The 17,794-nt window shown below is 43.2% G+C and overlaps 1 protein-coding gene across 2 annotated transcripts in view; it reads left to right on the top strand.

Moving 5' to 3' along the window:
- Positions 1-17,794, top strand: part of snx29 (sorting nexin 29) — a 128,964-nt gene that overhangs the window by 69,732 nt on the left and 41,438 nt on the right. For both annotated transcript variants that reach the window (XM_030097389.1, XM_030097388.1), the window contains 3 exons: positions 8,668-8,784; positions 10,328-10,383; positions 10,654-10,735. In XM_030097389.1, the coding sequence (XP_029953249.1) occupies positions 8,668-8,784; positions 10,328-10,383; positions 10,654-10,735 (255 nt within the window). The remainder of the gene's footprint in view (positions 1-8,667; positions 8,785-10,327; positions 10,384-10,653; positions 10,736-17,794) is intronic.

The following is a 17,794-nucleotide window of genomic DNA, read 5'->3' on the forward strand; positions in this document are numbered from 1 at the left end:
AATTAACCATAAACAACAACAAGAGCAAGACCAACAATTACAAGCCACCGACTCAAAAGAGACACAGTAATAAGCCAAAGGATATGAGCAACATAAACAGATGTGCTTGTTCAGTGCTTCCTGTGTTTGCCGTGCAACGCAACGGAATGCGACCCTTGAAAAGCCAAAAGACAACATGATCCGCACGAGCTCCAAACACTGGAGGTGAATGCTTCGAACACAAAGCCTACCGAGGTGCTCTTATTGTGTTCAGACTACATTTATGTCGAGATTAGGTAAAAATCTTTCTCGTGCCTTGGATCGCAATAGCGTAATGTGCTTTTGACTGTCAGCATTTTCAGCAACAGTTTGAGGGTATTTCTTCATCTTTAGATGAATCATTCAGGGCATAGCTCATATTAAAATCTCCACACTGGGATTAAAACTTAATGTCTCTGCTATGGAGCTTAAATATGTGCATGTATGTTGAATTCACCAAGTCCGTCTCTGTGAGCTGCAGTGTGGAGCTAAAGGGGGGAAGTGATTGCTGAAGTCATGCATGTTTTAAGTGAGGCGCTCTGTTTCCCAAGTCTTGAAGAAAGTGGTGCATTTACTTTTTCTCTGAATGAAATCTTGACACTTTATTTAAGCGTGAAGAGGAATCTTGCAGCAATAATTGTATTTCTTTAAAGGAACACAGGTAATGTTTAAAAGCAGGACTTCAAGCTCAGATTTGCTAAAAGTTTGCAACTTAACTTCAAATGAAAACTCATCGTTTTTTGCATTTTTTTTGTTTTAGAGAAGTTTTGCGTTTGCACGGCAATGTCTGCAGAAGTTCTGAAAACAGTGTAGTTTTCATCTCCCAGGAGAATATGAACTGGGGGTAATGCCACTCTTTAGTCCGCTGTTATTGTTATTGTCAATCTACTCACCTATGAGTAAAAGAACAATTTGGCCATGCACAGTATCAGCATTTCAGAAAAGTTATTATCACCAAGTCAACTAAGGTCCTGTATGCTGAAATAATGCGATGATTTCAGCCCATTCTGTTGCTTTAGCCACAATAATGTTATGCAGTATCAGTGTTAATGCATCCCATTTGCAATCCTCAGAGGGAGACATCTGTCTTGGAGAGTCAATGTTAATGAACTTCATTTATCGGCTTTTAGTGGCCTCAGAGCGCTTCACACAGTCGGTTCCATTCAGCCATTCACACGCATCACACTGGGAGAAACTTTGCTTCGTCAAGAGACACGCTCATGCGGTGTACCATCTGAGCCACAGTCATCACAGTTATTGATGTAGACAAAGCTGAAATAATCCATATAATCTTGTCCTGTCAGGGGATATTAATATTTTAGCTTAAATGATGAAAGTACCCACCATTTAAACGTAAACCCAATCTGAATCTGTCCTGATGCTTTGGGCCTGTGTGGACTGTGGGAACATTGACGAAGACGAGGCTTTTAGTTTCATGAATGTTGATCCGCGATGTGATGAAAACGCCCCGGAATTAAAGCCGACAGACTGCACTTTAACATTGTCACCAGCATAGCATTTAAACGTAATAATTTCCCATAATAAGAAGGTATGATCCGAGCGCTCACGGGCGCCAATGTCTGTATCACAAGCCAGATTTAGGTGTTTCTATAAACTCTCATTTCCGCCTTTTCTATAGGTCCATCTGTCACACTCATGTTCTCACACTAACTTTTTTTTTTTTTCCCCCCACCTCAGCTCAGAGTGGACAGCACAGCTTGTGATGTCTATATCGGTCCTTTCTCACATGCGGTCTTCCTCCTTCTTCTTCTTTTTTTTCCCCCCCTCCCTTCGTCTTTCAGCCACGTCTCTTTCCGTTGAGGAGCAGCTGCGCTCGTATGAGTCAGGAACACAGATCGAAACACAGGCCGCATTTAGATTCACTAAGTATCCCAGTACGTGTCGTGTTTTGGTTGAGGCTTCACCAAGGTTAAGATGTTCAAATGATCCTTTGATACTCTTTGATTGGCTCTCCCATCTGCCAGGAATAAAAAAAGATCAAGCAGTTTCACTTTGATGCTGCTTTGGTCAGCCTCGTTGGAATATGAATGCTGGTAACTGCCTCTTACCCGGTTTGATTCATTTCCACAGAACCTGAAACATCGTAAGAAGGTGAATATTTTTCACCATCTCTGCTTATCTCATAAACAGTTACTCAAAAAATAGATTCCAAATTTTAAGTTTGAAAACGTAGTGAAGTTTCACTAATTTCACAAGTTCATATTCAACTGGATCCAACAGCTTTTTACTTTAACATTCAAATAAAACCCAATCCATCTGCAACAGCATTGTTATGAAAGTAGTTTGGACTTTTAAAGAAGTTTCAAACAAACAGCTTAGACTTTGAACTCAGTGGAAAATGATAATTTGCACATTGTCACCACTTGCATAAATGAAATTAATTTGAAGTGTGCAAAATGAAAAATACACAGAAGGTGTGCAGAAAGGAAAGAGAGAGTGTGTGTTTACAGGTTGGGGTTCCTGCGGCTGCACCAACATCTGCATCTTCTTCAGTAATCAGATTATCCAAGTCATGCCGCTGCTCAGCTTTACAGTCTTCCACTTCATCAGACACCCACTTAAAATCAGGTACAAAAGAACGGTGATGTCTGGGTGTGTTCGACCGCAGGGCGCCCTGTTCGAGTCTACACATGGGGGCCCTTGATGGAAATGTTCTTATCTGTCACACTGATGGTTTCTACTCAAACTTGATTTATTCATTAAAACGCAAATGCATGCATATATAATTTATTACACCTAAAATGCTCTCAATAATTTTCACATTTTCGATGAGAAGCAGCTTCTCTGCTGCATATTTTAAAAATTCCCCAAGAAAGTCTGTACAGGTAAACACTGCTCTCGCTCTTTTTCTGACCTCAAGGTGTTGATATCGGCTCTCTCCGCCACCTCGTCTGGACCCGGCGAGCTGGCATATACTCTCCATCCTCTTGACCTGCTTTTTGCCGCGCCCCATTCATCATTGTATGCGTCCCAGTTAGTAGAGGTTATTAGGTTTTGGGTCAGCTGAAGCACCGCCACTCCCTCTCTCCGTCTCCGTTTGGAGGGGTTTCAGCTCAGCCGGGGGTCTCTCAGCCGTTTCATCCAGGCCGGCTCGGCTTGGCGCACCTCCGATCAGATCATACGCTGGGGGAGCGGAGAGGAAGAGACACAGAGAGATTCTGTAAAGATGGCAGAGCAGGAGGACGAGGACGAGGCGTTTGTGTGTGTGTGTGTGTTTGCCTTTGAGCAGCGCAGAAGAGAGAGTTTTTTCGGTCACCATCACTTGGGTGGCAGTTTGCTGTGATGACTCCAGCAGGGCCGACGGTTACATCAGAGCCGAGCAACCCTGCAGGCCCGACGCTGTGTCTGATGGCAAACAACTATTTGCATCACTGCTCCTCTTTACACCCGTCTTTCAGTTGGATTAGTCTTTAACTTGATCTTAGCTCTATTTACTCAGAATTTGCAGCAGAGTACATAGTAACTACATATTTCATAATAAATATTCACGAAAATGGCTGTTTTGGCCTTAGACTTGCAAAACAGCTCACAAACAGCATAATATGGTTCATAGCTTTGTCAATCCTTGATAATAGGTGCATAATATCTACATATAAATATCTACATCCTAATTGGGAGAAATGAAGGTGCTGCAGATAAAAAATCATTAGGATGACTTTGGGAATCCCTGATGATAGTGGGCGTCCAAAATATTGTAAATAACGATCTCTACCTCTGCAGAATCCTTCTGACCTTGAGTGGAACATATAAGTAATAATTTCTCTTGGAACACAGTCCCTGATTTTATTGTGCCAAGACTTTATAGCTGGAGCATCGGCATCAATCCTAAAAGATAAAAAGTTTTTCCTTTGCTGCAAAGGTCATGATGTTATGAAGCCTCTCATAATTTCTGCTGGTAATACGAGCGTCTGTGAGGTCAAGTAAGCTTATAGCTTTAGTCATTGAATTTTCTTATTTCTGGCCCTCAGGCTGGACATGCTGGCGTACTGTGGCTGCTCTCAGTCCTAAGCTTTGATTGGCCGATGGCGTTTGGGAACGCGTTGCATAAGCCGTGCCTTCAAGCATGCGGAAATGCCTCTCGGCTTTCCCTCACTCTACCTCTGTCCCGTCCAGTTCAGGTGTGCCCGTCACTGAAAGCTTTACGTCGTCGCACTGCCCGAGCTTGTGGGAAATTGTCAGGCGATCCATCAGCTTCACGAGTAGCAGGTTCGTTTTCAGGCTACGAGCGAGGAAAAGAACTCAGCGAAAGTAGAAGATATACAGATAGGATGTACTCGAACACACTTTCACACCTGTCAGCCACAATATGAAAGCAGTCTGCCTCATATTTTGGCGAAGCAGCTGTGATCTGTCGAGGCGTGAACTCCGCGAGACCTCTGAAGATGGCTTGACTAAGAAGTTCTTAAACGTGTGACATGTAGACTTTATGTATCAGACCGGTTTATTCATTACGCCTGGAGAACTGAGGGGAAAGTGTTGAAGCTTCCCGTCATGTTCCCTCTACTTTCAAACAATTTCTGCTTCTCAGCAAAAAGGAAGGTGCTGCTATTACAGAGAAGTGAGAAGGAATTAAAGTGGCATCCAACATGGTCGACTGAAGCGAATTGCTTTTTTCCAGAAAGTCACATTGCCTCTGCTGACTTACCTTCGGGTTGTGCTGCCTTCATTCCTCTTTGGGGACACAGTGCACTCGCAACGAGGCATTTACATGATATAAAACAAGACGTCGCTCATCAGACCCATCTTCCTCCACTGCGTCATGCTTTTTGAGATGAACAAGGGTCAACATGAATACTTTGACCAGATCCATCCAGAGTTACTCGTCCAGCTGAGAACACTTTGTTCTGACAGCTTCCTATCTCTTCCTTTGGGCGGTCTCGAGGTTTTTTTTTAGCATTTTGACTACAATAGTAAACCTTTCTTGGTCTAATTTGGGACTCAGTCGTCAAAGCCATTACAATGTGGCTCCTTCTCAGTGTCACTCAGCTCCTCATACATTCCATTTTTTCTACTTCTAACTTTTCAACTTGAGGAACTGACTGTACACTTGCAGCACAATATCGTTCCACCTCTTGGCTCGTGTCTTTAAAATGAAATAATCACTGTTATTTACGTGTCCTTCCAACGGGTTTCATGCTGTTTTTGATGTACAGTTACTTTTTCCACAAAGCATTTCTAAACCTAATAGTTTGCTGATTATTATCGTTTTGTTTTTTCTTGTGACACTGTCGCATTGTATTATTTACGGTGCTATCTCTTCATGTTCGTCCTCATTGTTCAAATGACTTGTGCATTAAAGATAAATGTAATCCTGACTTGATCTGACAGTGCCCTTCAGCTTCGTGCTGCTGTGATCCTCCAATTTTCTTTTTCTGAGTCTCTGAAGCCACTTGTCAGCCGTCGTCCTGTCGATGTCTAATTGCTGCATCCCCCAAGCAAACCTTTTGGCCGACATGTCATCAGAAAGGTCAGTTAGAGAGCGGACATGTATCAGTGAGTGATACCAAGTAACATTCAGTCACGGGTGAATGAATGCTGAAGAATGGCTGTATATCATCAGATGAACTGGCCTATTTGAACAAATTGGCGACATGTAGACACACAAACACTATTCAGTGTAGACAGCTCCATGCCCACTGTTGAATAACACACTATACTTTGTCCACAGTAGTGTACACACACACACACACACACAGACACACACACGCTCGCACATAATGACAAAGCTATTAGTACCCTCTCAATAGGAACTAATTGGATTTCTTCATGCTTAAAATAATTCCCAGTTTTCTAAGGTATTATTTAAGAGTTGCTATGGTGAAATAAATGGAGGCGATTAATTGCTGGCATGAAAGTCTTGAGTGTTTTCGGTGTCTGGACATGTAGTCTTCCTTTTCGAAATGACAGGAGATGAAGATTTTTTTTCAAATCAGAACCTTCAAAGCACACACACACACACTCACACACAAACACACACTGTTTAACGGCTGTAGCTCCATTCTGAGGTTTCGTCGAGGATACAGACAAACATCCCAGTTCTTCGATACATTTTTGAGCTGTTAATCTCAGCTGTTTTATGTTCGGGGATCACCATTGTCTGTGTTTTATTGCTTTGCCGGCTTTAATGTTAACCGACATCTTTGGGTTTCTGATGTTTTGAGTTGTTCAGACATTAATAAATTGACTGAGTACACCGGTGTACCTGAAAACACGGCCGGGCAGGCCCTCACTTGGTCTCATCTGACCTCACCCACTTTTCAATTACTTTACTTTTTTAAACACAATTAATTCACTCCTTTTCCTGTAATTAAACCATAAAAAATATCATTGTTAAAATAATCTGCAAGTGACTGAAGGTCTTCCGTAGCTTCCAGACGCGTTACTTGGCGTTTTACTCTGCCATTGGCTGATGCCGAGCTGGGGTTATTGAGAAATTTAACATCCTGCCTGGGGATACAAGCTCTGTTATTCAATTTCATACCGCCTGAGCTGCAGCTCAACAGCAAGAAGGAGAAACAAAGGCAGACACACACACAAATCACTGAAACTTTATCACAGCTATTGTTAAGATGGAGAGCGGTGATTTTTAAGAGCTTCTGCTTTAAAAGATGAAGAATAATGATCATTACCATCATTTGTGAAATAATTAGTTACTAGCATGAGTGATTTTGTTTTGACGTCACTTTTTGTGTGAAATCTTGAGTGTTACTGAGATTCTTTCTCTTCAGCACACTCTAATTAGTAATTATCTTTCATTCCAGCTTTTGCAGTCTCCTTTAAGTCTTTGTGGTTTTTGTCTAGTTGGTTAAAAACACCCTTACAAATAGGTTTTCTTGCTTCTCTCAAAAGTTATTGTTTGTCTTTCATCTTTATCTTAAAAATATGCATAAATGCAGACAAAATCAATGCAGTGCTGTGTAAAAAAATGGTTTTAGGATTCTTCTGATTATATTGGAAGCCCCTGATTCAGAGCTGCACAGATGAACTCTGCAAACTACAATCAAGACTAAATCTGTATTCTGCTTCACAATCAGTGTCTCCTATATAGTTACTGATTACTTTGCTTTGGGAGCTTAAACAGGAAATTTTCTATCATCTTTCATATGACCCATTAAATCTTTGCTGTTCCATATGTGGCACGTTTACTTCATAATCTTTGTGTCTGTTCAAGCTGTATTCCCTGATCTCTTCATTACATTGCATTTTGTCAGGGCCCCAAAAATTCACTCAAAATAGCAGATCAACCAGAAAATGTGTTGTTTATCTCAGATGCAGAACTCAGCCAAGCTTCCGCAGCCTTGCTTCCTGTTACGTCCCTGCAATTCTGATAAATCAAGATATTTCTCCTTGTAAGGATCAGTGGTAACATGGACTGACTCCTGACAACGTGGTCTATAAAGACTGCTTCATGTCCAATGTACAGTTTACAAGACTGCTTAAAGTTGCAATAAGTATTCCATTTTGATTAAAATAGATCTGTCCTTTGGATGTGATCTGCTGTTTTCTGCATTAATAAAGAATCTGAATAAAGACTGTTAGCTTTCAATAGGATTTCACACTTAACATTGTCATCTGCTGCTGCAAGGGTTTCTCAGCGTGTCTACTCCTGAATTTGATTTCTATAGTGTTCACTGATGAAGCATGCATGTGAACATCGATGAGACATGCGTGCCTTTTGGTCCAGGGATTGGGTCCAACCCAATGAGGCATGGTAGCCAAAACGGCGCTCCTGGATTATTGGCCGACCCACAGCACCGTGCCATGCAGCCCAATCTCGCCTCCAGCGGCAACATCAGGTTCAACAGACAACTCCAAAGTACCAAAACCAAACAGAGATTGAATTCCTTTCATTTTGGGGGTTCTCATTGTGTTACAATAGTACACCAAAACACAAACTTGCTTCCAGGTAAAACACAGCAACCTTCAAGTTCACTGCAATCAAACTGTTGTTCTTACGTAAGAAGCCTGTCCTCCTCTGTATGGTGTGTGTGTGTGTGTGTCTGTGCGTGTGTGAGGGGGGAGCCCTTTAATGGGATGTGAATAAATAAACCCACCGAGGTTGGTGTTGGAGCAGCGCTGCAGCTTGGCTCACCTGTCATCAGGCTGTGGAAGCGGCTGTGACAGCAGGTGTCCTCCATACAGCACAGTGTGTGTCACAGCTGTCAGTCTCCTGACAGAGACCTGTCCACACTGTCCAACCTGCTTAGGCAGACAAGCCAGGACACGCACGCACGAAGCACACGTGCACACGCTCACACACACACACACACACACACACACACACACACTTGGATGTGAATAACACCGTGTCGAGTTTAGTTAAATCTGATGAGGATTGAATAGCAGGCTGTGCTGCCTTCTCCATGAATACAGTATGAACTGATTTCACCTCTTCACCCCCCATCTGTGTTTGACTGTTTCGCAGAATCCGTCCCGCTATCGCCGTCGACTGTGCCTCACCTGGAGCACCCTTTTGCCTTTTTCTGCGATCAGCAAAGCTTAAGAATTTATCTGGATTTTAAGTTTTCATGTCTTTATACTTCATATGCAGCAGTCCGTTGCCTTATTAATTCTCAGTGCCCTTTTTGTGTGTTTCTACTCGTGTGTGTGTGTGTGTGTGTGCTGTAGGTGGCTGAGATGCACGGTGAGCTGATAGAGTTTAATGAGCGCCTGTACCGTTCCCTCATGGCCAAAGACCACCTCATTGTCCAGATGCGTCAGGAACTCATCGACCTGAGAGGACCGGTGAGTGACGGCAGACACACACCCGCCCTGATGTCTCCCCCTTTTTTCACTTCTCCACAGGAATTTTTTTTTTCTCCAAATCTCCCCTGCTGTCTCTACTCTCTGCTGTTTTCCTTTCTCTCCTCCAAGTCAGGTTTTTGATTTTTATTCCCACCTCACCCTGTTTGTTTTCACTGTGGTCCTGTTCTCATTTCCTCCGGTGGTCAGTGGCCGCCAACAGTGCCTAGCTGCACTCTCTGTGTAGATACCATCTTCTAAATGGAATTGAAGTGTTTTGATTTGTGCTTTTTTACCCAGCATTCACAGCTGATGAGGTTTGATTTTCTCTTAGCAATGCTCTTTTCATGTTTGATTGCTAACTTTCAGTTTATATCGGTAAAAAGACAAGCTGCTTATCTTTTTTTTAAAAAATATCTTTAAAGTTATCCTCTAATCCAACGGCAAACAAACAAACAAAAAAAAAAAGAGAAAAATCCCGCCGCTGAATGCCAACATGTGGTCATGCTCTGGAGAGCTTGAAGCTGTCTGGACACACACATTCACAGCTGCAGTGAGCAGAGCCTTCAGGCTGAAGATAGCCCCTCTTATCCCTCTGCCCCAGCCCTGCTCTGCTGGACTCCTCACCCTGTGTGTGTGTTTGTGAGTGTGTGTGTGTGTGTGTGTGTGTGTGTGTGTGTGTGTGTGTGGCTCCTGATTGCTATAAACTTCCAGAAACTACGAGCTGCCCCAGATGACCAAACCCGGGTCACTTTCCTCCCTCGAGCACCAGCTCGCCACTTCTCTCTCTCTCTCTCGCTCTCGCAGGCTTTGAGAGCTCGATCAAAGCCTGCAGGCTGGAGACTCGACTGAAGACGGCTGCGGTGACGCTGTTTCAGCCCGGGTTTCAGTGTCCTCTGTGGGGGAGCTCAGAAGCGGATGAGCTCCGACTGAGAGTGATTGGACTGAAGGCTCGCACAGACACACACCCCGTCTCGTTTCCATCCCTTCAGAGGATATTACATTGACTTCTCTTTATTTCCTGCTGACCGACTCAAAACATCACTATCACTCTGCTGAAGAGAGTGTGAATAACATGCTATGAAAATGCTACTGCGGCGCCGCTACTTACGACGTGGTTATGGATCACCATGTGGAAAGAAAAAACTGCTGTGTTGTTCTGCTCAAATGGCAGAGTTCGCTTTTGCTGTTTTACATTAATATGAACAGCAGCTGTGATGAATCTGCAGCCTGAATGTTTGCTATGTTTGCCTTTTAGGGGTTTCCACCAAAAGTACTCTCCTCGGTAAAATGGAAAATGCTTTTTTTTCGTTCTCAGCACTGTTTCACACAATGAATGTCCCATTGTCAACACAGACATTATTGCTCATAATTTATGTAAATCAGGCTCCACAACAGATTCACTACTTTGAAAATGTAAAACTTATCTCTGAACTGGTCAACTCCTCTGGAAATACAGTGAAGAATCGAGCATGACTGGACCCGGAGTCTGTCAGGACTGTAAGTCTGAGCTCAACGATATCTGTTTCTTATCTGTTTTTTCCAGGTTCCAGGCGATTTAAGCCAGACGTCAGACGACCCGAGCCTGTCAGATTTTGAAACGTAAGAATATTTCTCTCCTCGCGCTGTCTTCCTCTCACTCCTGCACTCATCATCTTGCCTTACCTTTTTTTCTGTCTTGGACGAGCCGCTCCGGTCCGTTCACCCACGTGGACTTGGTGGGACTGATGAGATTTTTGAGATGTTTTTTTTTTTTTTCCCCGGAGTGAACTGTGATCTACTTGTGGAAGCTGCTGATGTTACCGCCGCCAATGATAATGATGATGATAATGGGAGCAGCAGTGAGAGTGGTTTGTTGTTTGTGTCACTCAGGGCTCATCGCGCCCTCATCAACGTGTGGATCCCCTCGGTGTTCCTGCAGGGCCGAGCTGCCAACGCCTACCACGTCTATCAGGTACACTCAGCTGAGTCCTTCCCATCAGGACGTGCTCCAGGTTACACTCACGGTGGAGAAACTGCGTGAGATTGTCTTTATATAAGCGGTGCAATGCAGTAATGGACAATAAGTTAAAAATCCATTAAAACCCAACTGTGAGGGAACAGACGAGGGTTGCTCTGTAATAATTATCCATCGGCTCATGTTTGCATTAACAGCTCGCCATCAGTGTTCATTAGCTGTGTTGTGCTCGGTGGTTTACGTCCTGCCTAAATGGACAAACCACATGACTTTGGCAGTGTTGGTTTGCGAGTCCTGGTTAAAGTTTACAGTGAAATATCAACATTTGGTTATCGTCACTCTGGGTTTCATCCTCAAACAGAACGTGTGTTTTTGTGTGAATCATCTCAGCCGCTGTCTTATAGATTACTCAGACGTGTTGTGCAGAGTCTGATAGAGTTTCCTTTCACATAATTAGAGCCTTGTTCTTTCTTCATGTCCACTTGTTTTAAGCACACCTTCTTCAAATGCAAAATTTATTTACACTGTTGTGGTAAATTCTTAAAGCACATCCTGATGATGTAGTTTGTCACCCATGATTTTTTAAAATTTATTTTGTCTATTTTCATTCAGTTGTCATCGTTCTAAATATTAAAAATGTCTTCTGTGAGACATCATGATATACCTGTGCACTTTAGCTGTTCTCTGTATTTAGTACTAACCATGAATAGAACCATGATAAAATTCTCAAAAAATAAGAAAAGCGAAATTCATACTGAGCCTTGTAGTTTCTTTAGTTTCTTACAGTGTATATAATAAAAAATTCTATTAAACAGGAGTGGATTACCAAGCAAAGATACCACTTAATAGCACAAAATATTTGCTAAAAGGGAAAAACACTTAATGAACTAGGGAAATGAAGAATTTAAGGTGTAAATTCTGCATTTTTCCTCTGGACTTTTCCAGCTTTTTGATGTATACAGAGCCCATCATTATCATTCTTTCACTCCCATAACATGTAAACTAACCATCCACAGTTTGAAACCTCTTACAGATTGTTAGGAGGGATTTTGTTGTAGATGACGCAATTTTTTCATTATAAGAAAAACTATAAATCATAAAAGACCATCCTGATGTAAGTTAGGATTTATCTCAACACAGTGTGATCTCATAGAGCGACTTGCAGCCATGTTGTCCTGAAAAAGGCTCTCCAAACCAAAACAAGGCTTATTTTTTGTCAGTCTCCTTTTTTCTGTCACTCCACCAGCATAGCTATGTCACTTGTCATCGGCTGGTGTCTCGCCAAAATTTTCCAAGACTCAAATATGTCCCGAAATAGTGACTCCGGTTCCCACGGCAGCCTGTGCCACTTCCTGCTATGTAATCAAGTCTTGTATCAAAACCAGGCGGCAGGCGTTCCCACTCTTAATAGCACAACAACACCGGGCTAAAATAGTGGTTCCCAAGCTCTGAGCCAGGTACTTATCGAAGCGAGGTGGGTTGGGAACTTGACTCGAGAGCGGCTTAACAAACTGAACTGCTGCTTCTTCTTGTCGCTGTCAAGGCATCGAGCAAAGTAGACAACGGCAGCTCATTCCCCCGGTGACTGTTTTACTGTGTCTGTCACTTTAACAAGGTGTTACACCTCGGCTCTGTCCCCACAGACACACACACACACACACACACACATATAGAGTCCCCTGGTTCATCTTCATGAGGCGGACAAAGGCTCACACACAGGAGGATGTTGCACTGTCACACATGGATACACACACACATACTTTTGGCGGCACAGACACAAATATGATGCAACCCAGACACAAGAAGCACACCGACTCGACTATTTACAGACATGGATCCTCCTGGAGGTTAGACAAACATGTCGCTTGAAAAACCTGCAAGCACAGCTATAGTGGACACACCACAGAGACACTTGTTAGGACGAGCACACCCCTACACACACACACACATTGCTGGTGTCTGTTCCTCAGCCAGGAGGTATAGCTGCAGCGTTATTCAGGGGAAACCATATGGGACTAGGAAAGACAGGTGACACCTCCTCAGCTCTGACTGATAGTCAGCACTGGCTCGCTACCAAGCTCAGCTCGACTCCACTCATACATAATAGATGTGAATTCACTTCTCAGGGCTGGAGCTCGGAGCCGTGTGACAATCTTTATGATTAAGAAAGGAAAAAAAAATGCAATTCCTGTTTTTCTCATTAGAGACAGATTGTTTTAGTTTGTACGCTTCATTCATCTGGACGGACGCGGAGTGATAAATGTGTCCTAGCCCCTCGTGAAAATAGTTTACAATTTGTATTTTCTGGGACTGATGGTTCTGAAATTCTCAGTGGAAAGCAGCTCATGTTTAAATGGTGCCGGAGTCCTGTTAGAGCACCTCGTTCCCTGCAGTTTGGCAACTTTAACATTTAGGCTGGCAGGATGGTGCTTTGTAGACAGAAAAAAAAACCAGTTTGGGAGAATTCATTGTAAATTGATGTTGCGCTAAACAGTTGCCAGCTGGCTTCTGGTTTGAGCAACAAACAATGTAAAAGAAAAAAAAAAGAAAGAAGATTTCCAGCAGTGCAGGAAATCCCATGCTTTTCAAATGAGCCCAACGTGATGATAGTTAAAAGTATGTGAAGCACACTGACGCGTGCAGATAGACTCCCGGCTTTGAGCAGTAATCAGCGTCCACCTGCAGGTACGGATTTGTGGATGGCCTCCAGCATCAAAGCACAACATTTTCCACGTGTTGTGCTGATTTAGCCTAATTTCTCCTTCTCTGAGACATGACTGTCCAGCCCTGGAGCCGGCGTAAAGCACAGCCCATCTGGTGTGTTGGATACAACCGCTCCCACAGCTATATTCGTCTAATGGATCCCTGTGGAAGCCGCCTTTGTTCTTAGACAGGCTAATGGATGGCCAAGGTTATCCGAGTCATTGTTGTTCAGGTGAGGCTGTGATGATTGAACATTGAGCCAACATTCTTAAAGACCTGAGAGCATCATGGGAAGAGGGCAGGGGTCTCTTTAAAAGACCCTCGGGTGGGCGCAGTGATTTTTTATTTTTTTTGCTTTTTCTTTCTGTCCTGTTTGCACACACACACACTAATATCCTTGCAAAATGGAACCAATGATGAGCGCAATGAGCCATAGCCAAGGCTAGAGAGGGTTTTGGGACGCTTGGAGACTGAATGGGATTTTCGAAGCCGGAGCCTAAGTTAGGTCACAGCAACCTTGTGGTTGAAAATAAGCACGCTAACAGCTCGGAGCGGCTGTGAAACGCATCGGGAGAGGAGGAAAGGCTGATATAACCACCACCTCTCACATTATGTGTCCCTCAAAGCCTGCTTTTTCTGCCCTGCTTTTCTCTCCTCATCCCTCCTTCTGTCTGTCCTTCTTTTTAGCCTCCATATCAGTCTCCCTCCTCTATCTCAAGAGTGCAGGGAATTGTCTCGACTTTGGAACTGCTCGTTCTCCGTTTTCTTTCTTTGCATGTCTACAGATCCAGGTTCAAGAGAGATATAAAGACACAAAAAGAAGCAGGACTGATAGATTTGCTCCATTATCAGTTGGGTTCTGGTCTTTGTGGAGTGTTCTACCTTTCGGCCTTCATCCATCCATCACTCTGTCCTTATCCTGTGCATCTTTTTTTTTTCTCCCCCTTCTTGAACACATAATGAGAGAATTACACCAGCCAGAGTGTCCCTCTCACACAACGGCAACAATAGAAGCTATTAGGAAAGGAGAGAGGGAATCATTGTCTGCACAGCGTCGGTGAACAAGGCGTCCTTTTGGAGCAAACAGGATTATCTTTGTTTTCCACACCTTCGTGAGGGGCGTCAGACAAAGGCTGAGGAGGGCCTGTTTTACAGAGAAATGAATCGCTGGCAGCCTGCAAGCTAATGGGATCTGAGGTGTGCAGCAAGGCTTGCGGAGAAGGCCAAGACACTGAAGGAATGAGGGAACCAAGCAAAAGGACATCTTTGGCTTCAGTGGTTTCATCTGTGTTTTGGTCTGAATTCCTCAAAACTCACAACATCCGTCCTTCCGTCTGCTGGATGGACTCACCCCAGCTGACTCGAGACGATCGGCAGGGTAGCAAACACACATCCATTCACAGTTTAAAGTCGCCAAAATCAAAGGAATGTTTTGAACAGTGGAATCAGACGGGCGTACGTGGCTCAGGCTCAGACTCGAACTGCTGATCTCCTTGCTGTGAGTAAAGAGCAGTGATGTGCTTTCATGGCCCTTGAATGTATAAATCTTTACTAGGGAAAAAGCTCGTCTTCACATCGATCTCACAATATATAAAAAGTGCCAGACTGTTTTCAACAATCTCTCTGCGGCTCGACTGCAATTCAAGGTTACCTTTTTGTTATCTTTCATTTTATCGTCATATTCCATCACAGGAAAGAAAAAAAACAGTCATTCTGTTACTTTCAGAGAGAAAAAAATGGAAAAAAATAACAAAAGTAAAAACAACAACAAACCCATGACCCCCAAAACAGACCAACCACCTGGACAAGAAGATGGATAAACTTTTCCTCATCACCCAGAAGATGATGTGGAAATGTTTGTGTAAGAGATACTTTGCCATTTTGCCATTTTTCTCCGAATAAGTCATTTGTTTACCTTTATAATGTGAATAACAAAGTTGCAAATATTGTTTTACTGTGCATAAAAAAAGCCTTTTTCTCAGTTTAACTTATTTTTAAAACAGTTTTTGTTATTTTAACAAGGTTGGCAGTTTTAACTTTGCATGAAGGATTTGAGTATTTTAGCCACTTCAGTTTTCTGTACAACAATTATGCGCTTATTTAAATGTGTCTTATATTTTTAATTCCACTTTAAAGATCAGTAAGAATTATTTCTCCTGGAAATGTGATGAAGAACAAAGTGTCCAGTAACCCAGTGATGGTTTTCTCCTGAGCTTGGAACTGAACAAAGCAGTGGGCTGAACTGAGAAGCTTTCATTGTGTCGGCCTCAGAAGTGAGAAAGTGTGCTGAAGTGCAAAGAAAATGTTGGTCTAAACGCTGCACTGTTATAAACTCCTGGCTCAAACAGGCCTGTGGCGTATTGGCAGTTAACACATTTCATGCTAACATCAGGAGAGTTGCCTTAGTTGTCGCGTTAATGGGTTTCAAAGCCATTTTTCATTACCTGGAGCGGCCCGTCCGTGTGCGTATGGGTGCTTTGGACAAATGAAATGGCTCCAGTTCTTCTGTGAATAAGGCAGAAAGACAAACCCTGTTCACATGACAGCAGATCAACCAGGCCGTTAATGTGCCCCTGGGAAATAACTCTTTAAGCCAGCATTTTAACGGCCCGCCGTTAACACGTTAGTGCCGACAGCCATATATTTTATGTCTTCATCATGCGGTTTTGAGTGCAATGACATGCTTTATAACGCGCGTGTCTTTCAATGACTGATTGTCCCTCTAATGGTGAGTTTCTTCACGTCTTCATGTGACGATGAAACGAAATGAAGCCGGACGGCTTTTAGCTTTGGAGAAGTCAGCGTGGCTCGGTTTTTCCTCATATACACCACCAAACATGAGAACCTTGAACTGTGCATCATGCTGTTTTTCTAGTCAGACTCTCTGAGCTCTCCTGCTGGGAGATTCACTGCTGCGCCGCTGTCTGATGGGAGCTTTCAGGTCGTTGATTATTAGGTGTCATACCTGCGGCGCAGAGCAGTCGGAGGGATTCACTCTTTGTATTGCCGCTAACACTGTTGAACTGTGATAAAGTTTTGTTTGCTAACAAAGTGAGAGCCGTGTAATTAGGACGACTTGTCAACTTATCTGTAATCATACCTTCTGATTAGGCTTTTGGGGAATAATTGGACAATTTCACAAGTTGCCTCACCGTGTGAACTCCTGATAAACGCAGCTCCTGAACTGAGGCCTTTTTAATTAAAATGCCACAGAAAAGAAGCCGCTTATCACACCTTAGTTTACACCAAAAGTGGGCAACAAATGGAATTCACTTAACCTTTCCTCAGACTCCTCTTACATAATCAAACTCCTGTAGCACTGATTTGGATCCCATTTTGCTTTTAATTTAATTTTATTGGCACAAATTGAGCCAACTGCTGGAGACATTCCTCTGACATTTGGGTTCATGTTGACGCGATACTGCAGATTTTCTGTTTTGGCCACAACTTCAGGTTACGGCTCTCGTGGCGTCTCAGTCTGTTGGATTGAGTCCTGCTGACTGTGGAGGTTGTTTGAGGACAGTGATGAAGAGCCTGGGTCCACAGAACTGTGATGTCTGCAAGAAGTAGACATCAGAAGACGGAGACACGACAGTCTGAATGATTAGACTTTGTCTGTCATGATACTCTTGTAGGCTGTCGCTTTAAAAGGCTGCTCAGTGGGTACAAAGAGGCTGAAGTTGTGCTAAAAAAAAAAAAAATCCAACAGCAGCCTGAGTTGTTGATACAAAGCAGCATGCATTCATTATTTTTGGTCTGTTAGTGTTTATGTCAAGTACGGTTCTCACTGTCTCATTACTGATGCAGAAATAAAGACTCCCCGGAGACGATCAAATCTTCTGCTCTGATAAACTGTGGCCTCAATCTGCTCCAAACTTCTTCTTTCTGGGAGAATGTATTACACACCTTTCTTATAATTGGCGGTTGTCACCTTTCTATCATCTTTATTCATACTGACCTTTCTCCTCCGATCTCTGCTAAATTATTTCCAACCAAGAAGCTGCTGATCACTAGTTTTTTCTCAACTTTCAGGTTTTTAACGGCACTTTCACCCCAGTGCTGTTTGAGGATAACGCCCACCTGAAAGAGCTTGAAACACGTTGCGTCACCCGGGCCACTAAAGCCCCACACTGCACAGGCTCTGTGTCACTGCATGTTGTGGCTTTCTGTTGAACGTTTGAACCACTGTTGGGATCAAGAGGCTAGAAAAACCATTATGTGCTCGTTAGATGCTCTTATTACGAAGTCGGCCTGTGAAACCAGACTTTTCTCTGCTGCTCTGTTCCCTAAGGAAGCCTTATTTATCCTAATATAATGAGAATTATCATCATCTGTACTGCTAAGAGATGTGAG

This window comes from Salarias fasciatus, chromosome 8 (genome assembly GCF_902148845.1).
Source record: "Salarias fasciatus chromosome 8, fSalaFa1.1, whole genome shotgun sequence".
NCBI lineage: Eukaryota > Metazoa > Chordata > Actinopteri > Blenniiformes > Blenniidae > Salarias > Salarias fasciatus.